This window comes from Zonotrichia leucophrys, chromosome 2 (assembly GCF_028769735.1).
Source record: "Zonotrichia leucophrys gambelii isolate GWCS_2022_RI chromosome 2, RI_Zleu_2.0, whole genome shotgun sequence".
Lineage (NCBI taxonomy): Eukaryota > Metazoa > Chordata > Aves > Passeriformes > Passerellidae > Zonotrichia > Zonotrichia leucophrys.
In genome coordinates this window covers 10,153,730-10,180,757 of record NC_088171.1, presented here as the reverse complement: position 1 = coordinate 10,180,757, position 27,028 = coordinate 10,153,730, and the positions used below count along the sequence as shown (strand labels likewise).

General features: G+C 37.3%; 1 protein-coding gene across 1 annotated transcript in view; it reads left to right on the top strand.

Annotated features, from left to right (window-relative positions):
- The window catches only part of PTPRN2 (protein tyrosine phosphatase receptor type N2), a 634,908-nt gene that overhangs the window by 259,668 nt on the left and 348,212 nt on the right, over positions 1-27,028 (top strand). The window contains exons 10-11 of the mRNA XM_064703906.1: positions 11,359-11,445; positions 26,911-26,990. Of these exons, the coding sequence (XP_064559976.1) occupies positions 11,359-11,445; positions 26,911-26,990 (167 nt within the window). The remainder of the gene's footprint in view (positions 1-11,358; positions 11,446-26,910; positions 26,991-27,028) is intronic.

The following is a 27,028-nucleotide window of genomic DNA, read 5'->3' as shown; positions in this document are numbered from 1 at the left end:
TTGTTAAAATATTTACTAATCTTAGCAGAGGAAAAGAAAAGATAGAAAAAGAAAAGGGAAATTCAAAAGAACTAAACTGTGTCATTAAAATAAAAGATTCCCTAGTGTTGTTTACAGCTTCTCTGAGAACTTCTCTGAGTTCTGTGATCACAGACTTGAGACCACATTGATGATAAGCTGCTATGTAAAGCTACACAATTTTCCTGCCTATTTGCATGTTAGGGCCACTGAGCCTGGGCCTCCAGGAGGCAGTGCCAGGGACCCTCTCTTCTCCTTGCTGGCATCACCTCACATGGAAGACCCTCAGGTCCTCAGCACCTTCTGCTGAGATACATCAGACTCTCCCAGGAGAAAAGCTCCTGTCACAGCAAAACCAGAAGTTGTACCTACCCTTCAAATCAACAGGGCATAAATGGGATGCTCTTCACACTGACTTTAAGGAGAGTGAGTCACAGAGCAAAGAGCAGGGTGTCACTGAGGATTAAGAGCTGGTTATGAGATAGAAGAGAAAGATTTGTCATGAGCTGCTGCTCCTCAGCATGTACAGAGATTAGTGGTACCCCATCGGCAAATTGTCTCTGTTAGGAAGAACTATGGAGGATTTAGAAAAATTCCAGATGGATTTAAATACATTGAGGGATTAAGGAATACAATGGTAGATGAGGTTCAGCTGGAATAAGTGTGACAGAATAATAGACATTAACAAAAATAATACTTTGGGGGGAAAAAATAAAAAAGAAAAAGCAAAAGTATTCATTAAACTCCTCATAGTGTGTGCTCTAAGGCTGTGGAAAATCTGAAGAAAAGATTTGTTGTATCTCTATACATGAATCCTGCTCTTCATATGGTGGCACATATTTTCAGACTTGAAAATTTAACAGAAAGCATGCTAATCCTGAAGGCAGTGGCCCATTTCCCAACATTTCTAAAACACAAAGTAGTGTAATACATATTGTAAGGAGATGGAATATGAGTAAACAAAGGTAGTATAGAAAGAAATCTTACCCCCCCTAAAGAGTTGCAGCTGGGTTAATTGTTAAAGATTAGGAGCAAGCCTGATTTTAACAGGCCACAGCTGTAGCAAATCAGAAGAGTGTTATAAAAGAGTGGATTGGTTGGTTGAGGCAACTGGAGTCAGTTGGCTGCTGTGAGGACACGGAAGAGTCAGTGCCTGGAGGAGCTGCCTATGAGAAACATCAAGGAGGTATGAAACTCCAGCAATATGGAACCCTTGCAATGTAATGACAAAGAACTCTTGCAATATAGTGGCAACAACAGATCACTGAGGTCAAGAGTTCAGGAGGAGATCTTTTTTAAAAGAGGGATTTTTCTAACTTTTAAGCAGATACATAATCACATTAACTAATTGTTTCTAGAATTATAACCATAATCTTATTTATTTTCAGAAGGAATACTCTTGCTGCAGGGTATAAGGCAAGAGGAATTCACTTCTGATATCTGTCTATTCTTGGCCTAGGCTATAGTTCACATGTGACACATGGAAAGGGCTTGACTGATACTCTTTTTAAATACAAGGTTCACGTGTTTCGTGAAGACCATGTAAGGAAAATGTGGCACCGTTCCTGACCTCTGAAGTCAGAGAAAGAATCAGTTAGTGATTTTTTTCATGTATAATATTCTCATTTATTTGGTCAGGTGTTCCTAGTACTCCAGGGATAGAATATCTGTATTTTGCTACTTTTTGACTGGGTTTTGGGCAAGTGCCTGAATAATGGCAGTTTCATCGACACCATTTCACCATTTAAATTTTTGCTTAGGGAACTGAGGAAATACTATTTTTTGAATACTATTATTGAATAACTCTCTTTGTATCTTTCAATCTTTCTTTCTTGATTGTTAGTGCTGTAAATGTGCTAACAAATACAACAATGCCCAAGCCAAAGAAAAAAGAAAAAGAAAACAGAAGAACTAATGTTCATTAGAAACTAAAGTTTATTGTTTGTCCAAGCACTGTTTTTCCCAGGATAGATGGATTTTTAGGTGGTCCTTACTGAGGCAGATCCCAGCTGATCACTTCTTACCCTCCCTCAGAATTTTTACAGAATTATCTTGGACTTTATTTCTTAACACTCACTTTTGGGCTATCTTGTATTTAGTGCTAGTTTTAGAAAATCAGGCAGTAGCATGTTCAAGGTGGTCTAAAAAACCTCCAGTCTTGTGCTGGTGGCTGCTGCTGAGAGCTGACTCAGGGTCTGGGGTGAGCATGTGCTGCTGGGAATGTGTTTCCTTCAGCATGGCTCTTCTCACTCCTTCTTGATCCCAGCAGCAGGAACTAGAAATTGCTTTCCTGCTCTTTATCCTTTTGTCTTGACTGCTTTTAGCAGGCAGAGCAGTCATGGCTGGTGTGCACCAGCCCCTTGCCCATGACAGGCAGTGCCCAGGTCCTGGCATTCCAGCTCCTCCACTTTCCTTGCCAAGCAGCGCACTGAGAGGGAAGGTAGGACGGGAAAGAAATCAAGCCTGACACTGGCCCATGAAAGTGGGTGGTTAAAAATGCAGAAGTCACCTGTTTCAACATTCCCCCTCTTTAATATTTAATATTTTGTATTCATTAGAGCAAGTAATAAGCAAATAGATAGTTCCTAGCACACCCGTAAGACATTTTACTGAAGCTCTGAAATACCTCCACACATGTCAGACTTTCATCACTCAGCCTCATCCCCATGACATGCTCTTTTCCAGGCATGGAGGAAGAATGGCAGCTTGGCTGGAGCTGGCCAGGCTGCCCCTTCCTGCTTCCCACCAGCAGGGATTTTGCCTGCACCAGTCAAAGTCCATACTGCTGCCAAATGGTGTTAGCAGCCAGAGAAAACTGGTCCTCAACATTATTCATCCTAAAGACAGACTCCTTATTTGACTCTCTAATGCATTCCATATGGTATTCCAGGCTCATATTGCTGAACTTTGATTTTTCTTTTTTTAGGTTTAGCTTTTTATCTTCAGTACTAAGGAGACTGTGCTGCATATTAAGAAAGTGATACCGTTATAGCCTGTTGCTCTCTCAGTGACAGGAAGCTGATTTGATGTCAATCAAAACAAAGATATTACTGAGAAATGGCCAGGTGGAACTTCTTTAAGTAATTGTTTTAAACTTTGAAATTCATCTTACTTAAAATTCAGTATTTAAAAAGACTAGAGGGAAAAAATTACTCTCAGTAATTTTACTGTGTAAAAATTACTCTCAGTTCTCAGATCACTACTAAAAAATCTTCAGTGTGAAAGACATTCCTGTTTGTGTCCACTAAGAGAATGATTGTTAAAAAATCTTAAATATAAGCACTCAGAATAAATATAGTGGTAGGCAGGACCAAGAAAATTGTTTTTCAGATCAAAACTCAGATTAGCTCCTATAGTAAAGTACCACCACAAGGAGCCATGAATCTTTGGTGAATTCATCCAGACAGGTCTTCTGGTTACACTTTTTTTTTTGCTAGCAAGTGAACCTGCAGAATAAAGAACCAAATGAGAAAGAATCTTAGAATTCTAACCCAACACTTTGGCCTGCAGGGCATAATCTGTGTGTAGCTCTAATTGTTTCATAAAAGTTGATTACTGAAATTAAATTCTTCAACAGATTTCATCCATTCAGCTTCTGTTTTCAAGAGCTTTGGATATGTGCTTTGTTACCCATGTGTTTAATATCTTTTCCTTTTAAGGCACATTTCTAGGTGTAAAGCTGAAATGTGGTTATTTCAGAATTTAGAGTGAAAGCCAGACTGACTCATTTAGGTACCAACCTGCTGGATGATGCTGCACATATTCCCCAAGGATGTCATCCACTTCATTTCACATCGCTGAACTTCTTGAGAGACAGGTGAAGACATACCCACACGGGGAGGTCAGACACCTTCTTTCCTCCACTGATTAGAAGAGACCTTTGAAGACTTCAGAAGACAGCCCAGACTGCAAAATATCTCCCTGTTTCACTGAGACATGCCAAACAAGTAATATGTTCAGGGATCCAGTGTGCCTAATGCTGCTCTGCTGACAGGCACTGGCTCTAAGATTTTCTGTCTTCTGCTTATTACTGTGGGGCTTGGAAGGTGAAGCAGGAGATGGAAGAGACCTTACTGAAGTTGTTCTGAGCAGTTTAAACTTCCACATGCTGGAAGAGTGATCTGTGTACCAGAAATGTGAGGTAACACTGTCCATCATCCTCTTGATGGCCCAGTGGTTTGTCTTCAGGCCTAAAAGCATCAGAGAAGGATAAATAATGCACAGAAGAGGATCTTAGTCTTGCAGCACTCAGAAGTAAGGAAGATTGCTGGTCTAAACTTAGTTTTTTGAGCATGTGTGAATTGAAAATGGTTTTAAAGTCAGCATGTCTGAATAAAATGTCTCCGTCCCAAAAGTCCTAGATTCTGTTTTCAAGCTCTGCTTCATTTGCTGATTAAGATGTGTATTAAATGCTATTCAAGCTGAGCTCAGGTGTAGCCAAACTTCTGAATATTCTCCACAGGAGATAAATGGCAGTGTCTGTGCCACTGTGCTCGAGTTTGGACAGCAAAAGAGGCTGGGTGTGAGTGGCATTTACCTGCCCAGAAAATACACTTACTGCTGGGAGGATACTGTAGTTAAGCATTCAGGCAACTTTGAGTCTGCAGGGAAATGCCTTGCAATTTTATTGTAGTGCTCATCACTCTTGAAAATGGGCAAACTGGCCATCATTGCCTGTGCTCTGATCTAAGCAAATTTTAGGTGTATTGAACCCTACCTTTCTTGAGATTTTACTGGGGATTAGACTGACATTTAGGTTTAAAGAGTGCAATTCCCAATGTCAGGCCCATTTCTGTACTGTATATTATTCTTCATTTTTGCAGAAAATGATTCAATTGAATTAATCTGACAGGGCTGACTGGATGTCCATCACAGTGCTGCATTACAATTGCTAAACAGAGTATTGGAAGGGCACTAGGTACAGTCTGGTAAAGACAATACATAATTTGAATGACTGCACTAAGAGAGCATTTCTGAGTTCAATAAGTGGGTTTCCAATGGCACTTGGCAATTGGGAAGAGGAAAAGCAAGTGAGAGCAACTGCTTGTGAGACTGACATAACCTCAGCATAACACTGAGCTACATGTTGTTCTCCTTGGGCTGAGAGCAGGCTTGGCAAGCGCCGGCAATCAAGCCATCTGTATAACTGCATCAGATTTCTTGCTACCAAAATGGTTCAATTTATGGGATTGTTTTGACAGGCATGTTGGGAAATACAGAACATATAGTTTTCATCATTGTTTACTTCTGTTTTTCTTCTTGTTCCCTTTGACATTGCCCACTGGCTCATATTAGAGTTTGAGCTCCATTTAGCTCAGCATGCAGAGCTGGCCGTGCTGCCAGTGTCCCCACAGAACTCCTCCTGTGCCTTCATTTACATGCTTCCTTTTTGTTCTTTAACCAGAAGGGGAAACTTTGAGCCTTGAATGCATAAATCATTAGGTCCAGGTCAAAAATAGGCCATTATTCAAAATGTTTGTTCTCGCTCATCAGATTTGTACTTAATCTTGGGAATTTCTAGAAAACGTGGAATCCATTTGTAACATTGTTCAGAGAATTGGAGCATGAAGCTAAATTGGTTATGAGATGAGCATCCAATATTCAGCACTACTTTTCTGTTAAAGTTGTCTAACTGACCATTCATGAAGCAAGTCTGGTCCATTAGACTGGTCTCCCACTCTAATTGCCCACAGCAGGACTTTAACAAGACTTCCAACTCACCAATGAGGCAGAGCTTAACTTCACTGGGATCAAGGTGCTCCAAAGATGCTCTAAATCAGCAAGATGTGCTCTAAAATCAACCAGAGGCCCTGTGCTAACATAGTTTGGAACAAAATCTTTGGTAGGGGAATAAGTGAAGTTTTTAAGTTAATTTTCAGATGGCATAGTATTTGCTACTACATCTCCTTCATATTTGGTAGGGAGTGGTATATAGAGCCAATAGTGTTGGTGCCTCTGCTGTTAGATCCAGAATGGATGCAAGTCAAATAATAACATTGTTGACTTTCATATAACAATACGAGGCAGCTGACAAGGAAAGTTGCTGTAATTGCCTTCATTTTATGGACAATGGAATTGCAGATCAGGAGGATGTCTTGACTGGGGTAGCTTGATGGACCTCTCCCAGATGAAGACATATTCTGTTCCTCATTAGTTACTTGTTTAGCTACAGGTATTCTCTCATTTAGGTATAAAACCACTGAAGACAGTGGGATTGTTTAGACAGACTAAAAATGATTTTCAAAAAAGCTAGCATTACTATACATTTTTATCTGGAACTGAGAAGAAACTCACTTAATGGGATTATTCCAAGTTGTGCTAACTTCCTGGGAGCAGATTTTAAAAATTACTTCTGATCACTGCATTTTTCTTGTAAATTGAAAAGTTAAATCTTAATAGTCAATAGCAGAGGAAGATTATCATTCAGTGTTCTATTATTTAAATTACCTCTGTAAGTGGATTGTTCCTTGAAATATTTCTGTTTTCAGCTTTCTCACTGGGAGGGACCTAGACACTGGAAGATACAAAATCTTATTTTCACCAGACAATCTAATTTTCTGGTATTCAATGTCCAGTACACTTTGTGGAGACACTTTGACAATTACATAAAGTTGGGTTTCCAAATCCACTCCTGAGCATTTAAATGGATTGCACTAATTTTCAAAAATGCTCAGCTGCTCACATTAAAGTTAAGAGATATTTATTCCTGTGCTTTCATTTCAGACTCATCTCTCAATAAAACAGCTTTATAGGCTAGATCCTGCCTTTTTTGATTTGGTGGTTTGGTTTGGGTTTTTGAGGTTTTTTTGTGTGTTAGACAAAACTCCTGATGAACTTAGAGGGAGCTGATTGGCTCAGGATTATTTTAGGTTAATCTAGTAGATCTCAATTGGATGATTTTTTTTTTTTTACATGATTAAAATGGATTCAGAAGTTTTCACAACTATGTCATGATGTTAAATCATGAAATCAGTCTTGAACTGAGCTGGGGAGTCATTTCATCCGAAGGGATAATGCAGTACTACCATATAATGTTGTCTGGTTTTAGCAGAGGTATAAGCCATTTTGTCCAGAAGGTATAACGGTGCAAGAGCCCTGCCCTGAAAAGTGAGATCAAACAAAAACAGTAGTGAAATATTTTGCAGATGACACTCTGAAAGACTTTGAAACTTTATCTATCAATCTATGTATCTTTAAAAGCCTCAAAGGAAATATTTATATTTCACTCCCCACTTATTTATTTATTGTCATTAGTGTGTCAAAGTTATTCTACCAATAATATGAGATAGAAATTGGCATCTGAGTGAGCCAGAGTTCTGCTACTGATGCAGTAGGGTCTTAATCTATCAACTAAAAAAATAACAATTAGGGTAGCACTTACAGGTAGAGATGTTTTAGAAGATAAAGCAATGGAAGGAAGTACATTATACATGAATTTTATATACCTTCTGACTCTCTTTTCATCTTCCAAGAGAGCTGGAGATGGAAACTTAAAAAGGACCTCAAAAGAATTATTTTAAACAGTGAGATGTATCACATTTTCTTTTAGCTGCTGTTATTACAGTTACCTTGAAAGAAGGTGCAAAAGATAAACCTATAGCAAATGGAATGACAGCAAAGGTAGGAAACCCGAAGTAAGCACTGTCTCAAGATGTCAGCTGGCAACATCTGTATCATCTGTAAAAAGGTGCTTTGCCATCCAGCAGTTGACTCTTTCTAAGGCCAAAATCTAGCCTAAAGGTGATCAGAAACTTTCAAGGCAATAAAAAAAGTAGTGGTAAAATCAGATCATAGAATCATAGGATATCCTGAGTGGCAAGGGACCCATGAGGATCACAGAAGTCCAATTCCTGCCCCTGCTCAGGACACCCTGAAAATCACACCATGTGCCCAAGGATATTGTCCAAACACTTCTTGAGCTCTGCTGAGAGTGCTGTGACCTGGGAGCCTGTTCCAGTGGCCATCCAGCAGGGTGTTAAAGGCACTGCAGAAACCATTTGTTTTCCTGGACATAGAAAGGGTTCCTCAGGAGAGCTTGGAAAATGTAAATAGCACCCATGAGAGGTCCTTTTTGTGCTTTTGTTTTTTTACCAGCTTATGCTTTGTGTCTCTGAGGCCTATCTAAACTGTGATTTCTCTCTTAAGGATTCACTGTTACTGGTGTTCTGAACTACCTTATCACACACTCCTGGAAGAAAATGCTTTGAATTGGAACTCCCTTGGCCCTGGAATTTGAGGGGCCACAACCCAGGGATTCCCTCTGTGCTGTACTGCACTGCTTGGAGTGCCAGAAAGGCCCAGCACCAAAGGAGTTCCCAGATCCCCCACTGGGAACTGCACTGACCATTTTTACAGATCAGATAAAGCAGTGTGAACACTACCCACAAGTTTTCTCCAAGTCTTTGACCTTGATAAAATATTTCAGTTGTCAGGGTTGTCTAAAGAGCCTTCTTTCTACTTCAGTCTAGAGTGTCTCACTATTTGTGAGACACTTATCTCAACGCTTGTTTTTGTCTTTCTTTCTTGGTTTGCCTAACACTTCCTATTGAATTAATTCCATAGTTGTTGAACCCTCACAGTCAATAGACAAAACATTGACTATTGAAAACCCCACTGTCTAATACAGAAACTGAATTGAGCAGGCTGAATACTAAGGACAGTATGTGAAAGATCATAAATATCATCTTTTCTACAAGTATGGAGTCCTTGCACTGAGGATGAGGGGAGGGTCATGGTGGGAGAGCAGGTGATGTTTGAAAGGTTGTCCTTGTGAAAGCCTGAAGTCAGATGGGTGATGTGGGTGAACAGTGCTGTTACAAGGTCAGTTTGGTTAGCACTGTGCTGGTGGGAATGGTGTGGTTCTCTCCATGTAAACAAAGTTAAAGGCAATCACTATGCAAACCATGCAAGAATGAGCAAAATGAAACACTAAACAAAAGCAAAGCTTTAATTGAGCATGGAAAATCATGGCTGGGCATTTTTAGAGAAAGTTTGGAATATTCTACTGTCCTACAACATAGCTGTCATAGAACTGTAATGAACAGTACTAAATTGTATTTTCCACTCTTGGGAAGTTGGAAAAATTGCATTGGTAAATATCATGATTGTAATCATTCTTAATGGGAATCCTCAAATGTGACTGTGGGATCAGCAATACTATTGGTACCATAGAATACTCATCCTGCAGCTTTCCTGTGTTATTATGAATGATAATTTTTTAGCCTATCAAACTGCATCTGAGTTTGTGAGCCTTTGTCTTTGAGTTTGATATTGCATGAGAGTTACTAAGACTGCTCTTGGATGCTCAGGTTTGCAAAACAATGGCCTTCCTGCACCATTTTCTCACCCATTTCCTCTCCAGCATTATTGCTGATTTGTAGCATTCAAATGCTCTGATTTCACCCCCCATTTACTGCTGCTGCATTGGCTTGTTGCAGCATATCTTGTTTTTGAAGCTGGGGAATGCTTTTTCAGGGCAGTAGGGAGGGGTGAGCTGGGAGTAGGATGTTGAGGCTCCCTTGGTTAAAAAGCAGCACCAATGGACACAGCAGCCTTGCCTGCATCAGGCTTGCTATTACAGTAAAAGCCCACTTGCTGACACCAATCATTTCTGTAAAATTTAAGCCAGCCTCTTTGGGAGAAAAGATTTAATTAACACATAAACCCCAGAGTAACTATGACAATTTGCTTTCATAGTGATGAGAATAATCACGTTTCTATCCACTGTCAGTCCTTGAAATATAACAGTTTTATGAATAATCTATAGTACATTTTTTTTCCTTACACAATCAATCAGATTCTTTTGTTACTTTCACAGAAGAACATTTCTGTCTTAGAAATCTAGAAAATCTCTATATTTATCTGGTGCCTAGAGGGGCTACCTCTGGTTGTGTGACAGGAGGTCTCCTGAGCATTTTGGGCTAGTAGCATGAAGGGAGGCTGAGCAATTCCATGCTAACCAAGATCCACATGAGATATCCCATTATTTAAATAGAGGTGCCCTTAGGGCAGTGCATGCAGAAACCAGTGAAAAAAAAAATCACAACCAAAAAAGAAAACCAGCGAAAAACAAAACCCAAACCCCCAGTGTTCATTGCAGACCATAAATAAAATAGTGGCAATGAATTACCATGATGTAAAATTCGATAAAAAAGCTTTAACTCTGAGGTAGAAATAGTGACCTTTGAAAAAAGCTTTGAGAAAAATCTTAGTCCAGTTGAAAAGACTGTGTCTAATACTACATGCTTTTTTGGCACCTTCTTCTACTTATTTTAAATCCTCAGAGGAACAAGTACAGAACCTTTTTTCCTGTGAGTTAATCTCAGGAAAGTTGTTTCTGCTTTACCATGGCATAAGTTAGATATGCTTGTAAGGTATAATTTTTGGTCTTTGGGGCTTTAACAATATTGAGAATAAATCTATGATCACAATTTAAATAGAGAATGTTGTCTCTGTTGTTTTCACTGGACACTGTTATATCATTTCTGTATCTTTTTTCTTTCCTAATACTTTTTTATTTGGTTCCACAGTACTGAACAACTAAGCAAGGTAGGATCTGTATATTAGGGATGGAATGCTCTAAATACATCTTTATAGTTGTATCAGCTCTAATAACCTGAAATTTTTGCAAATACAAATTTTGCATCTGGATAAGTGCTTTTTAAAATGATAGCAGTCATATTGTGTTAGGCTTGATTGCAACCTGTTTTCTAAATTAAAAAATGTAAATGTGGCATTGACAAAGGTTAAAAAGATTTAAAGGGGTCTCTGTTAGCAGTGTATGCACACACCAAGCTAAATCCTATGTATCTAATCAGTATCCTCTGGACTGTGTGTCTTGCTCCATTGTTTACTTTCAAATCCATAATAATTTTGTATCCTTTCACTGGGCAAAGATTCATTTTAAAATCTAATGAGTTTAAAAATATGCTTTTCACTTGTCCATTTGATACCGAGCCTGCAATTTGACTTTCATTGTTTGTTTCCCTCCTTGTCTCGTCAATCCTTTTCTTTCTTTCTGTCCTTTTACTTTATTACATTTTTTATTGAGGACTGAGATGAACTGGTAGCTGCATCATGGGCCCATTACACTTCCTAACAATTCCATTTGCACCTTATTGTTTGTCTTATTGCTGGAAAATTCAGGTGATTCATCATGCCTGAAGAAGCACCTGATCCCAATTCCCTTGATATCACGATCACTATGTGACAGGAATACAGTTAGTGGTGGCTTTCAGACTCAAAGAGGCCAAGGTGATAACTCTTTTGGGACCTTTAGCCTCTCAAGTATTGATGAGTTCCATTTTTTTAATGCTCTGTTTTCTTGCTCCCTTTCAACAGCCCCCTGAGTGTGGAAAAGGGCTTGGAGTTAATAAAGGAAGTGGCAGATCTCCTGAAGCTGCAGATGAGTGTCTTCGATGATGTCAAGTATGTACATGGGATTTTCTCCTTTTTTATTTTATTGGATGTCTCATTATTTTTGAATAGTTTGTCTTACAAGGAAATATCTGCTTTTTACTGTCAAAATTAAGGAGAACAGGCAAGAGGGGAAAAAATATTGATGATCTTTGTAACATTCCCTACACATGGGAACAAATTATTTTGAGAAAATTATAAAGAATTCATTTTTTTTTTTCTTCTTTCATAGGGAAAAATAATCTGTTTCAAATGCTATACAAATATTGCCAACTTTATTTAACAGTTTCTAGAAAAGGAAAGTCTTCTGAAAGGTAATTTTACCCAGCATTGCTAGGGGGAAAAAAGACATCAGAGATGGATAAAACTTGGGTGCCTGGCTTTGAGTCTGGCACATGGCACACTAGGTCATGCTTTTTGGTCAGCTATTATTTAACAAGTCACAGGGAGTTCAACTATGCTGAGCACTGGTTTTCCTCCTGTGATTCATACTGATGAATGCTCTGCATGTTAATGTCATGAACTAGGAGGTTAAGATCTGCCATGTCTAGTAAAGAGTTTCAGATTGAGGTTTTTCTGAAAGCATTTTGGAAGAAACAAGTACTTCACAAAACTTCATCCTCTCTGTATAAAACACAAGGAGTTTGATGTAAAGGTAATTGAAAAGAAGGGTCAGCTGTGGGAGGGTTTTGTGAAAGGAAGTCACATCTTGGGCATGCAGGAAATAGCTGATGTCTGGGTAGCTGAAGTGCAGCATCTGTCCCAGCCCCACCTGTGCTGCCATCAACTAGTGTTTGATTTTCCTTTACAGAATGGAATTAATTGTTTAATACTCTTTTTAAAACCATAGACTGATAATGCTTTGTCTTTAGTGGAAGTGTTTATTCTTGATTGTAAAAACCAATGAAATTGTACCCCTTCTATAACTATATTTGGATGGAGAAATGGACTACTGGTGAGAAAATTTTTTCAGAAACCTGGAAAATACCAGGCATATTGGCTTTAGTTATTGAGAAGGAAAATATTCCCATATTTTATTTGCTTTGATTAATGTCTTTTGCTTGTATTTCATGAATACTGAGTTTATAAATTGAAAAAAATATGATATTCTATTATCTTTATTGTAAGGAGACTTTGTACCCTTGACTTTGGACACTAGCAGATAAAGTCTACTGCATATTTAAAGGTGAAATCCCATGGAAAATTTCTCTGCTGAATCAGGAGGTTCAGCTTCATTAACTTTATTTATTTACAGTACAAGAACACTTTCACCTACCTTTCTAATTTTTAATATGAATCCTTTTGGTTATTTTTTATCATTTGATAAATCACAACACTTTGCAGTTGATAGGCTGTAGACTTGTTCTTTAATGATAATGATAAAAATATCCTTCCAGCGGTATAGCCAGCTGTGATGGACCTTTCTTTTAATGAGCAGAATTAGCTGCATATTTTGCCTCTATTAATATGCAGACACATGACTGTACTGAAAATATTTGTATGGTCAGTACCTTAAAATTCTGGTATGATCTACAGGAAGTCCAAACAGGACTGAGCATCCATACAGTGTTTCTATCCATACAATGTTTTTATCAGTCTTTGCCTTTTTAAAAATCTATAAATCTGGTAAGGCTTATCCTAAATCTCGAATCAATGAAGAATTCATCCATAATTGATTTTTTTTTTTGTTCAAGAGAATGAGATGCTTTGACTCAGGTTAAACCCATAAAGTGCTAAAGGAAGGTGGAGCTGACCAGTAGGTAAACCAGTAGTAGAATTGCCAAGAAAAGAGTGAACACTTTTTGGATTTGTTATTTTCTTGACATTGCACCACTATCAGTGGAAAACAGTACAAATTTGACTACTCTGGTTAGCTTCTCTGTGGTCTCATGGAGAGGAGTTCCATGAAAAACCTGACGTCAGGTCAAAGTCACCACTGACATATCAAGAAATATTTCTCAGGAAATCTGCTTCTTACTTGGGATAAGGCATCGTGGGGGATTTATTTTATTTCACTGGCAGCTAAAAGTACCCTTTTCCTTAAACATTCTTTTTTAATTTTTTGTAAAAATGGGGAAGTTATGTAGAAAAAACTTTCAGTTAGAAAGAAGAGTTATAAAAGGGATGAGAATTTGTCATACTAGCCTCCTTTAACTCTGACCTGAGTATTTGCTTGGTCTGGAATTCTCAATTCTCTCTTTTCAGTCCAAGAATTCACAATGGTTGGAAAGTAACAGTGTAGACTTGGACTTGTTAGATAATTGCAAAGATTTCAGAGTAATAACATGTTTATGAGAATCACAGGGTTAATTTGAGAGTATAGAGAAAGTCAAATAGGAATAGTGCAAGAGCTGAGGAGAGAGGGTAAGTGGTGAGTTATTTTAAATTTCTTTAAATTCTCAGATACCAGTTTATAGTCCTTTTCTCTGAAAAAAAAAAAAAAAAAAACAAAAAGATAATCCACAAAAAAGGAAACAAAAAAAACCAAAGAGAATTTAAAGGAACTGCTTCACTAATAAATTACTGCTTTTAGTTAGTTTTCTCTGCAAAATATCTTTCCCTCTTGCCTACAGTTTTAGTTTTTCCCTGTGCTTTGAAGTTAAGCAAGTGAACAATTGCCATGGATAGGAATCCAGCACCCTGTATTAGCTCTTGATTAGCTGGTGCTTGGTAGTAATCAGCTTATTCTATGAAGATAAAATTGTCTTTCACAGTCCTGCCAACTTTAAGGATAGACTTCAATTCACAGGATATCCCCAGGCCTGTCTTCCAGAGCATTCAGTCCATCTCTGCAGCTGATTTGTTGTCAAGTTCACATTGGCATAAACTTTGCTCGCCCTGTGAAGCAGATGAGTGGGAATAGATTTAGGGAATTCATAATTAGAAATATTTCAACATTGAAAATAAGATCCAACATGTTAGTTGTCACTTTTGGATACAGCCTGAATCTTTATGGAAGTAATAGTTATGCTTAATATGTTTTGTTAATGGTTATGTAGCTGTCAAATAAATTCCATTATTTCTTATTACATCATTAGAGACCATTAAAAGGATATTAGCATGCTGATGTAATTATGCAAGCAGACGTAAAATTACTATAGTTATGATTTTATAATCTAATTATGGGTGTCCAATGCCCCTGGTGATTGATTGTTGGACTGGTATCAGGGATTGAAGTCAGATGGGTACTTTTGTTTAGGAGGGTTTATATCTATTATCTTTTTAAAAATATGACTTTGCAATCTGCACCATTGGTTTTCTTCATATAATTGAGTTATTCACAACATGATATTTTATCAAGAAACATCCAAATATAATAAAAATACCAAAATCTCCAAGCTCAACTTTGAAAGTAGTGGAAAGGACACAGAATTAATAGTCAAAGTCATTGATTAGTGCATAAATTACTTAACTGGTTTCTGATGAGAATTCAAATAATTTTGAATATGTATTTAATGTTCTCACATTTGGAATATTTTCTGCCAACATCAGCTCTGACCTTAGGGGAATACCTTTGTTTGGAAAGAAAACAAATTATTCTGATTTCATAGTATTTCAGGCCTTATATCCTACCATTCTCAGCCTCCTGTTAAGAGTGAGATTTTCAGCTGAATATTGCATTCTCTCTAGACTGATATGATTTTCCCAATTGCTATTGAAGATCTTTCACTCTAGGTGTCTCTTTTTTTCCCATTTTGTTCTGCTTTAGCTTCCCCCACCCATTTATCTTAATGGCAGTTTCCTCATTTTTGCCTTCTAATATACCAAAACTCAGTACTCAAAGAACTGAACTTTCAGGAGATGTGCTAACTTTACCAGCATTTCCATTTTCATATATATTTTTTCAGCAGAAAACCTCTAGCAGAGCATTCTTTGTTCATTCCATAAAACTACATTAATCTCAATCTGCTGCTGTTGTTTTGAAGTGTAACTATTCACTATATAACCATATAATCTATATATATAATGTTAAGAGTGAGCAGAACACTTAGGCTAAATATGAAATGCTAATATAAATAGATTTTTTTTAAGTTGAAAAGGCTGATTTTGATTATCTAATATAACATCCTGGATTGCAAAGCCATTTCATTTAACCACTATTCCCTTATCATGAATTGATGGATTTATATTGTGAATCCAAAACTAAGTTAAAAGACCAAATCCCTCATCTTTCAGAGTCTGAATCTCCAACACCCAGGATTCAGGCTGGTGGTTCAGCTTTCCCCTCACAGTGCTCCCTACCCCCACTGGGACTACAGGTGAATTCAGGTTTACTTAAATAGTTCATTATATGAAAAATGAAAAATTCAGGTTAATTGAAGCTATACAAGGAAACCATATGAAGACTTCAGCTGATAAATATCTTTCAAATTTTATAGCAGACACAGCAATGTGATTTCACATTTTGAAAAGAAAATACTATAAATTTGAAGTAATAACTCGTTTCAAAATTTAACTAAGCTTGACTTATTTAGGTGATGAGAATAAACAAAAAATTGACTTTGGACTGAACTCAAGCCATTTTCTTGTTTTGTTTTGTTTAGGTGGCCAATCTTTTGAATAACATTAATTATGATAGACTTCTGAAATATTGAATCACATCTATATATTTTTCTATAGCCAAATGTTTTATTTCATGAGCAGAAAAGAAATCCTCAGTTAATGAGTAGCTCTTCAATGTTTCATTTTATTTTCATTGTTCAATGTGTGACTTCAGGTTTTATTTATTGCACTTCATTCAAATTCTGCTTTGAGGTCAGAAACCCCATTTCCTTCTGTTTTGGTTTGGATTTCTTTTCCTGTAGTGCTCTTCACTGCACTATCAAAATGCTTGGCAAACATAAATTGATATATTTAACTCATATGAGATATGGGGTTTTATTAGGACCATCCAGAGCTGGAGTTATGCATGAAAAGATTAGTGTCAAAGCTTCTACCACTACAAGGTGTCCAGTGTGATGTCTCACTGCATGGTTTACTCAGCCTCCTCTGAAACAAACTTACCCTGAGACAGAATCCCATTGGCTCCAATCTGCTGAGCATTCCATTACCTGAGCATTTAGCAGTCCCAGCAATCAGTTCTCCATTCAGGCAAGGGCCTTTAACAGAAATAAATAAATAAATAGATTCCTGAAATTATTTTTCCTCAAATGAACTGAGAATGAGTCTAAGTCTGAAGTGAATGATTCCAGCAGAATTTAAAGTAACAGGAGAACCTTTAAATCTTTATTATTCCATACTTCATTTGCAACATGCCTCCTGAAGTCTGATAAAATTGAAATGAAGGTCTTCTCTACTACTTGGCCACCATTCATCTTTGGATTTCAAGGATCCTATTAAAAAAACATTTGATAAAGAAAGATTGCATTTCTGTGTTTGAAGTATCATAGACTTTTCCTGTTATACAGTAGCATGTCCATAGTTTTTTAACAGTTATGTGTAAATGGTGATTTTAACAAAAGCTTGAATTTGGAAGGCTTATCATGAGGATAGTTACAAGCACATTCTTTTCATACTTCAAATCTCTTGTTTCCAAGAACTGGGGTTAGAGACATTTTGCACCTCCTTTTCAAAGAACAGGCCTTACACAACCAAACCCTGCCTACCATTATCCCTGCTCTTAGGAAGACCTGGAACGGTTGGGCTGGAATAAATACAATTTGAAAAGCCAGCCAACCATCCCAGTGAAAAGAACCTGAACTGAGGAAGATATCTGAAAATCAAACCAAGTGGTGAAAGTTTGGAGCAGCTTAAAACACTTCCAAATTGGAAGTGTTGGGCAGGCAGAGTGGTGAGTGGATCTCCCAGCCTCACCTATTATAAACATGTGCATTGGCTGTAGTGTCCTAATCATGCACTCTAGGTTTTGTTCATTGTTTGTCATGGTACTTTTATAACACCTGAAAAATTCAATCAACCAGTTAATCATATTCAGTCATCCAGAACCTAAACACTGGAACAATACTTGGCATTTTCACTCCATTGTGCTGATGGGTTATGACATGTGGTGTGTGTATGCTCTAAATGTGAACAACTCAGGAAATTATTGAGGGGCAGGACAGTGTGAGGGAGAATTATTTAACCACTGAGCAGTGGTAGGACAGGTACCAGGGTCTTGTTAGGTTTGTGTTTGAAAAGTTCCCTCCATAGTACAGATTCTCCATTATTTGGTGTGATTAATCTTTTCTTGTGTTGTATGTTGAACATCTGTGGATTAATATTTTTGCAAAGTTTTTTTTTCCAGATTGACAGATTCTGGATTCTGTTGTCTATGTCATTTAGATTTACTGAGAGGAATGTTCTATAACTCATCCTGCTCTCCTTAAGATGCTGTAAATTAACTAGAAATATTGCTTTTTATTTCAACTCCATTTATTGTCCAGCTATTAGGCAGGATTCATATTTCAATTTGAACTGTACCATGCTTAGTCTCAATAAAAAGGTAGACCTTTCAAGAAAGTTGAGCAGTATTTTTCATCTGCTCTCTGATCTTAAATAGCAAACAAATAACTGTGGTTATTTGACATAATCTTGTTTAAAGTGTTATAAAAGCATAGCTCAGGAATAATGGAACCCCTTTTATTCAAACTTGACTTCTCCCACAGATTTAATGAATCTGGGAAGCAAATTATGTGAAAAATGTATTACTGTAAATCATTGCATGCAGGCACTTATAAGAAATTACATTGTGTTTTCTGGTACATATTGTCTTATTTGACAACTAATTTATAATATAAAGATTCATCACTTTTTAGAGGAATGATGATAGGGGGAAAAAAAAAGGTGAAAATTTAAACTATGCATTTCCTTACTTAAAAATAAGTTATTCCACAACCTTAGCATTACATTAGTCTTGTGGCTTTTCCCCCTGAGGTACAATACATTTTGTGTTCTTTTCTTAAATGAATGTGCATATAACCAAGATAATTTTGCCTCCTCCACTGTAACTTTCCTCCTAGAAAAATATAAAAATCATTAAAGTAACAGGAAGGATTTTGGCCTGCAGCATTTTATGAATTCTAGGTTGCAAAGAGAAAGACCATAAAAATCTAAGGAGATTCTTATAAATAATATGTATGGTGCTTGGCTTTCCATTACATCATTTCATCTCATTAAAACAGAGGATTTGCACTTTTGTAATCAAAAGCAGAATGAATCCACTATTATTGATATATTTTCCATGGGCTCCTAGGTCCCTGCTCAAGAGTAGGTTTTTACAGATATGTGAACTTCTGAAGTCTAACCTTTTTTAACTTCATATTTCTCTGCTACTCATCTCTCTGTGTGACTGAGAATGCCATCATATTCCTTTTTTAATAAAATCAAAGTTCATAACATTATAGGGTAGGCAGGGTATACTCCTTTCTTTCAAGCAAGTCATTGAGTGTGTGCCAATGCATTTGATTTATATAACACTTCACATATTATTGACAGGTAATAATTCCTATTCTGCAGATGGGTAGATTGAAACCCAAGGCAGTTTGCTTCATTTTCCCTAAAATGGCACAGGACTTGATGACAGATATGAGAATAGAAACAGAGAACTGTGATTCTCACTCTTGAACTAAAGCTTCAACCACAAATAGAATTACTAATATTAGAAATGAAAAAAAGGTTTTTATGTAGGGATTTGTTTAAAAGAATAACCTCTTAGAAGAAATATAAAAAGTATTTTATGTCTATGTCTGTCTTGATCCTCCTGCCCTTGGCTGCCTGATTCTCCTAGAAGTACAAACACACTTTTTTTTTCTCATTTTGTGACCTGGATGGTTGGATTGCATGAGCATTACAGACCTGCTGACCCAGCCAAAAAAGATAAAGGATTGGTTTGCATTTTTGTTACAGCCTAGCCAGTAAATATTGCATAAACAGGTCAATAAGTTGAATTACAACCTGCCTATGGAAGGGTTTGTATTCCTTAAGAGCCATAAAGACAGAGCAAATAGGCATTTGTAGGTGCAACTGAAAAAGCCCAATAAATTCTACCTGCAGTGCCCCCTTTGCCAAGGAAATATCTCTGCCTCACAGCTGGCAGGGGAGCCTCAAGAAAAAAATCTTCTCATTGTTGTTCTCAGAGCTGAAGGAGAAGCCAACAAGTCCTTATGAGGACAAGCAGGAGAGCTTTGGTTGTAGCACTCAGAATTTGGTGGCCTTTTGAACTAAGACTGCAGCAAAGTTTGGGAGTTTTTTTGTCTTTGGTTGTGCTGCCTAATACTGATGCAAGAAATTTGTGTCCTACATGGATTCTATCAAAGCTCTGAACATTCTGAACCTGTACCTCTGTAAAGCCCTAACATGTGAGTCATGCTCCTCATTAAGGATTGAAAGTCACTTCTGCAAGCAGAGCAAAAGGTGACTGTCATCCCAGCAGGGAAATTTTATATGTGCTTTCAACCAGTTCCATTAACAACACAGGTGTGTACAGGGTGAGTAGGGCTGAGGCCAGTAAAATGCACTGAAGGCTTACTGGGTGAATATAAAAAATGTTTGTAGATACAAAGGTATAAAGAAGGAGAATGGAAATATAAATAGAATTTTTTTTTTCCTTTTTTTATGACACAAATTTTATACTTTAGCTTAATCCTTGGGGAGTGCAAGAAAAATCACTGTACATTTAAGAAGCTTTTTGAGACCATTCTTCCACCTTCACAGGGTCCAAACAGGTTTTTTTTTTTTTTTACAGTGAGAAATTATAGCACTTGTATGGTTTGTTCTTTTAAATACTGTAATTAAGAACCTTATTTGCATGGCAGGCAAAGCTGGCAACTTTCATGTACTCAGTGTGGTGAAAATGTCAAGTTTCATGGCTTGTGACAGATTAATAGAAAAATTATTTTAAAACTCTGCAAATTATTCATAGATATTGAGTAATCATCAAAAGTTGCATTTTGTGAAGAATAAAAATAGGGCAAACTGAGTGTAGCATCAATCTCTAAATTAAGCGTTGTCTCTTTTCTAAATCATTTAAATTGTAGGCTTAGCAAAATAATCTTCACCTCAGATGAAGCAAGTTGTAAAATCTTTAAAATACTCTTTCATCATCTTTTGCAATGTAAATTAGGATCAGTGTACTTAGCACAATTTTGATGCATATAGATTAAATGATTAATACAAAATTAATGATTAATGTAAAATAATTAAAGCTCCATCTTTTAGTATCAGTATCAGAGACCCACCAGACAAGGATTGCTGTTATTGGAAAGTGTCCCTTTCTGGACCAGTCATCCCTTTCCTGTGTCTTCAGTCTGGAAATTATTCTAATGACAGTAGTGTGTCAGGCATTTCATTATTTGAGCACCTTATCGTGGCCTCTTCTCTGCCCCTGAAATGCTGCTCTGTGCAGTCACTCCTCAGTGCTTATGTCAGGGGGAGAGAAGAGGGCACAACAAGGTGTCCAAGACTTGGACACCTAATAATTCATACCTGATAATTCACCATAATTCACCTGATAATGCCCCATAATTCATACCTGATTTGTAAAGAATGTAGCTTTCAGAAGTAAATCTGGGCTGCAGCCATCAAATCCAGACCTAAGTTTTGTTTCCATGTAGCTGCATTTGTGAGATGTGGTTGCTCTGAAACTGTCAACCTTTCTAATCTTTGTGATCTACCTGTTATGCCTCCCAGCTGCCTGGTGAAACCCCCTGCAATGAAATTCAAGGTGTGATAGGAAATCAGGCACTACCTGGTGAGCACTGCAATTAGTGTCTTTCCCTTAGCAGGGATTTTGCTTTTCCATCTTTAGTTCCTGGTCACTGTCAGACCAGATGGAATGCCAGGACAACAAGTCTTTAACTTTGTCTATGCTGTGTTTAGTGCAAGAACACTTCAGAAAAGGATGCAAACTCTTCCTGCTTAGTGTATATGAAGGATATAAATATTAATAGATAATATATTACTTACTGTATTGCAGGGTATTCTGGAACACTGTGCATCATTCTGCACTTTAGGGAGCATGTTGAGAGTTTCGTGAGAAGGGCTCAAAAAACTCATTTTGCTAAAACTGAAAAAGATTTTTTAAATTGATCACTGGCTATGCATACATACCTGTCAATAGGAATGTGAGAAGACATACAGCTCCACATTGATATTTCTGCAGTCCAGGTGCAAAGTGAAGAAAATCTTTGAACAGTAAAGATATTAAAGAGTGAGAGATGTGTGTCTTTTTAGTATTAAGTCTGAGTGATGATCAATAATTCTCTACTCAACAGTTCAGGGATGTTATTTTGTAGCAGGTCAGCACAACACATCCTTTGCAAGCTTTCCTGAATCTTTGAAGCTCAGTCAGGTACCTGCTTCTGTAATTTAAATACAGTATGATGCAATGCTTCACAAAACAAAGTCTGGTCAACAGTTCTGGTCAAAAATGTTGGTAAAACTTTAATCAAGTGGTCAACTGATTTACAGCTACTCTGAATATCAGAAGAAGAAAAAAAATAGCCATTGTACATCTCTTAATCCATTCATGTATTGTGTGTCAGTGTCCAGCTGAAATTTTCTGCCTTTGCTTTCCTCTGTAATTCATGTTGTAGAAACATAATGTAGTACAAAAATGCCTCTGCTAATTATGTGCTTTTCCCCATTGATTTGATTTGACATAACTATGTTTATATACCTCTATATATAATATATAAAACATTTACAGCAACATGAGCATCCTAATTTTTCCAAAATTGAGAAGGTGAAAAGGAGGCTTCTGTGCAATATAAACAATGGACATAAGCTTCAAATTCCTAAACACAGAAGGCATAGAAATGTGTACACATTGCAAGTCATTAGTTCAAGCCCACCAAACGTTTCCTGAGACAATTACCTTCGCTGCTATAAAATTTGCTTTGCATAGTCCTCTGGAGCGTTACTAATTGCTTTTCTTAACCTCCAGAGATTAAAGGATTTTGAAATGAACATATAGACAAGTGGTGACTTTAATTTCAAATCTGAGCTTTATTAAGGCAAGCCCTGTTTTATTAAATAGGGTCATTAAGAGAATGTTTCATGTTGGAAATAGCCAATCCTAATCTCCTCATCTTCCTCCAGTCTTGAGAAATTGCATTCTCCTTGTATCTTAAAAATGAGATGCCACCTCAAATCATTTCCATCTGGCATCAGTTCTGTGTCTCATCTTCAGGAGTGCAGAGAGCCATGTTGGCACTTGTTTCTGAGATCCTTTTCCACTAGGGGGTATGATAGACTGTGAGTGCATCTCTCGGTGAACGCACGGTGAGATCCTGCGGCGCTGGAGGACGCGCACACGAGGGAGAGGAACAGGCATGCAAAGCCTGGCACATAATTTATGGAGATTTAAATCCTGTCATTCATAAATATAATTATAACCCACGGCTTGAAAGTGATATGGACCTTGCCATATTGATCACGCTCCAGCTCTGTTTATTCACATCATTCATTTGTTGACAGGGAAAATATAAGAAGAATGCTGTTAGTTGTAAAACAATTAACAAAAGGAAATATTTCTATTTTACACAAAGAATATTCTTTGTTTCTGTGTGTGCTGTGCAGTCCCCCACCTTCAGATAGGAAATATAAACCCAAGGGGAGGGGATTTTATTAAATCAGCAATCAACCTTCAAGTCATTTTGGTATAAACACTGTAATTATTTCATCTCTAGTAAACAGAATAAAAGACAACAGCACATAAGGGTGACAATTTGCAATATGCTTAGAATGTCTTTGTTAAAAAAACCCTTATTATGACTGAAGGCAACATTATTGTAAGTAAAAAAAAAGGCAAAAGTTGTGACAGCCAACAGGGTGGGTAATTAGTTGGTAAAGTTCAAATAATAAATTTAGCAGGTTATTGCAACAGGCATTACATTTTCTGCTGGGCAAAGTCACTATTTATTATCCTTGAAGCCAGAACTACTTACCTTTATTAAAAAAAAAAAAAATGTAAGAAAGTATAAGGAAAAGGTGTTAAGTGCAATTACATTGTATAGTCCAGATACCTTCTAAAATTCACAATCTTCACTTACTTGACTATAAGTTCATTTGTGTCAGAAAAGCATTACTACAGATTTACCTGGGGGTGATTGTAGTAGCATGCAGCTCAGGGGGGATAGACAAAACCTCCTGTCTGACATTTTTAACCCCAGTTGCAGCAGACGTCAGATGTGGGTGAGGTTTCAGCCTGGTCAATGGTTTCTGTGTGACTTTTCTCCTGCCCAGCTGGGTGAGGGCTGGCTGGGGTAGGGTACCAGCAGGAGTGATGCCTCTGCTCCCCCAGCACTCCCTGGTCTGTGGGAATGGTTTGCTTGCAATTCATCAGCTTATAACCAAATGTGTGCACTTCAGTGAGCCTCTGTATTTAGAGCAGTTTCAAGACAATTGCCATTAATGTTAGCCAGGTTTCAGAGGGTCTGACACAATCTCATCTACCCAACTCAAATTTCCTATCAGAGGTGCATTTTATACATCTTGAAACCTTTTTTCAGGCTGGTTGACCTCTTGTTAAAAAGTCTTTTAAAAATATTTTGCAGTCATATAATTACTGGTTTTGTTTAAATGTTCTCATCCAACACATAATGAACAGTGAGGAATTCCCTAAAGGGCATCTTTTGTTATTGAAATGTTTATTTATTGAGTGCTTTTGCCAGAAGCCCCCATGAGAAAAATCTCATTTTATGAGCTCCTGAAGCAGTCAGTTCCCAAAACATCAAGCAGAAATGCAATTTTGACCAAGTAATCTCAAGGTCTTTTGTTTGCTTTTAAATAAACAGAATGCCAATGTGCAAAAAGTTGTGACAAAAGCTGCTTTGTTTTTTTGTATTTTGCAAATATTCCTAGTGAAGCCATGCTGATCTGGTGCTCAGGTGATTTCTAACATACAAGAATTCAATTGCTACAGTAGAGGAAAACAATGTCCCACAGAGCATCATATGAGTGGGTGTTTCAAATGATTCTGAGATTTATTCTTTCCTGCAGAAGAATGGTCTTAACTCAGTGGCATCCCACTTGCATGAGGAATTATTTTCCTTGCTCTGTTTTTGTTCTTGATTTCCTTGAGCAGTGAGGAAGGAACTACAGTCCTTGTGGCAGCACTGATGTGGGCATGACTCAGATCTTCCCGTGTTCCTGGGTTATCCAGGTGGAGTCAGTAGAGAATAGTGGGGTGGTTGCTGACAGGCTTCACTCCTTTGAAATCCTTGTCTCTCACTGCCTGGGCTGGGTCACTGAAATGATCCAGTTCTAATCTGTGCTTTTACTGATGCCAGGAGGTGCAAGGCTGCTGGGAGTGGGGCAGGGCAGCACAAGTGGGAGGAAGTGGGGAGTGGCTGAGAGGGAAAAGTAAAACATCCCAGTAAGGGAAAGAGGGCAGGAAAATTTTTGTGTTTGCTGATAGAGCTGATGTATAACTACATTATGGTTTAATTTTTGTGTTGGTTCTAGGTTTTCAGCTATAATGGACCATGCAGTGCAGATTTGGGGGGAATATCTGAAATTGGTTTTTCTTTCCCTCCTGTCTTGGTGATGCAAGAGCTGCATACTGGGGTGATGCTGTTTTTATTTAAAGCAGACTGCTACTGGCCCTGTAAATATCTGAGCACCTGAGAGGAATCAGCATTTCTCTTAGGCTGGCAGAACAGAAAGGAGGACAGTGGAAGATTACTTAGAGTCAGTGTTTGATATCCTAAAACAGGTGCATTTTATGGTTGATTATCTCAGGGTTAATGACAGAACAGTCTGGATTTTTGTACAGCAGTTATCTCAAATAAAAAGTACTTTGCAATTGTTGAGTATTTTCATCTATAATATTAATATGATGTTGACAAATGTTTTATACTTGCCTGGCATTATTAAAAGTGTTTCTTGACCATTAGTGACCAGGCTTTTGGAGTATCCTTTAACAATAAAGTCTGTTTTCTTTTTCTCCCCTTCCCCCAAGAGTACTTCAGGAAAAATGATTGATTAATGGTAGTCGCTGTTAACTCCAGAATAAAATGTGTGCAGTGCATGCTTTGCTAGTAGAAGATGAAAGGATATTTCATATTCTTATTCTTCCTCTGATTCCCTTTGTAACCTCAAAGCAAAGTCTTACATTTAAGAAAGAGTTTTTACTATGTGAAATGGAAAAAGTTTAAAGGTATTTCTGTCTAGCATATATGTGATCCAATTAAGCACACTTCATTAAGTGCTCTCCATTCTATGATTGTAGAAGATGAACATGTCACTAAAAGAATAACTTAATACTTTATTTCAAGCCCTGCAACAAAATATTTTTCAATTTATTTCTTTTATGCAAAATTTTTTTGGATTTCATTCTCTCCTAAGGCACTGCCATAGGAAGTCAAAAGCTATTACATGTACAGTTCCAGCCCATGCACTTCACCTTTTAAGCAGGGTTGCTCTTCACAGTATAAATATAATTCTTTTCTCTGATAATATGACTTTAAAAAACCTTAGGAACTTGCATAATACATATTATGTAGGTAAATTTTATAAAATAGTGCCAATTTTTGGGGTTTTTTCAGACCCTATGTTCTTCTCTTCTGTAAATGCTTGCATTATAATTGGTATAGTCTCTTGTTCCCCAGAAATTTTTCTTCAATAATACATTCACTATATTTTTATGTGTATTTTTGTTATGTGTTTTGTAGCTAAGTATTTAAGTATAGTTTTAAGGATGTGGACCTTAAATTTCTTCTTTCCTTTCATCAGATGTACATGTGGGATGTTTATTGGGATGGATGGAGAATGAATGCAACATTACAAATATAGATTTATTTTTCCTTAAAATTACACAGTGATATTTTTCGGTGAAGCCCTGAGTACGTTGCCATTCTACATCTGGCTAATTAATTCCTTCCTCTGTAAACATCTTATAGATTTTAGTGCCATAAAGGATCATCAGGCTACATGCAGAAAGGTCTTCAGAAGAGTCAAATAATTTCCTCTCAAAAGTTGTTGTCCCCTCTGTTGTTAAATGATAAATACTTTGTGGTATTTTTCTGGTCAAAACCAGCTATTGGGTCAGATATGTCCAGAATCCCTTCTCCACACATATTCTTGCAGAATATGATTAAGATAAATATTCAGAGTTTTTATATTGTCCCTCTGACTTGCAGTTGTGACAACAGGAACTGAAGTTGTGTTGATATTGGGAATATAAATGTGAAGGTACATGTAATCTTCTTTGGATGCTGAATTCCAGTGATGAGCTATGCTGTACTTCACTGAATAGCAATTTCAGTGCCTCCATTTTTCCATCTTCATAATAAGAACAGTATTTACAGAAGTGTTCTGAAGTTTAGTTAATGTCATTGAAATTCTTTCAGACGGGCACAAAACACACACAGGAAACCACAAGAGGTATAAAAATGTATGCAAATGTAGCTAATGAAGCAAAAGGAAGAGGGCTAAATGGTGTCTTAATAGGTTCTCTTTAAAAACCTATTTTGATAAGGAATATTATGCCATGTCTCTTGATTATGAATCTTACATTTTTTTAATAATCTCTTTCAGCGTGCTGGGACCAGCTGTGACCTTCCGAGTGCGCTCAAACCTCCAAAATATTTCAACTGCAGATGTTGCCAAAGAAGCAGGTAAGTCCCTGTCCTCCTTTCCCAGACTGTGACCTCCC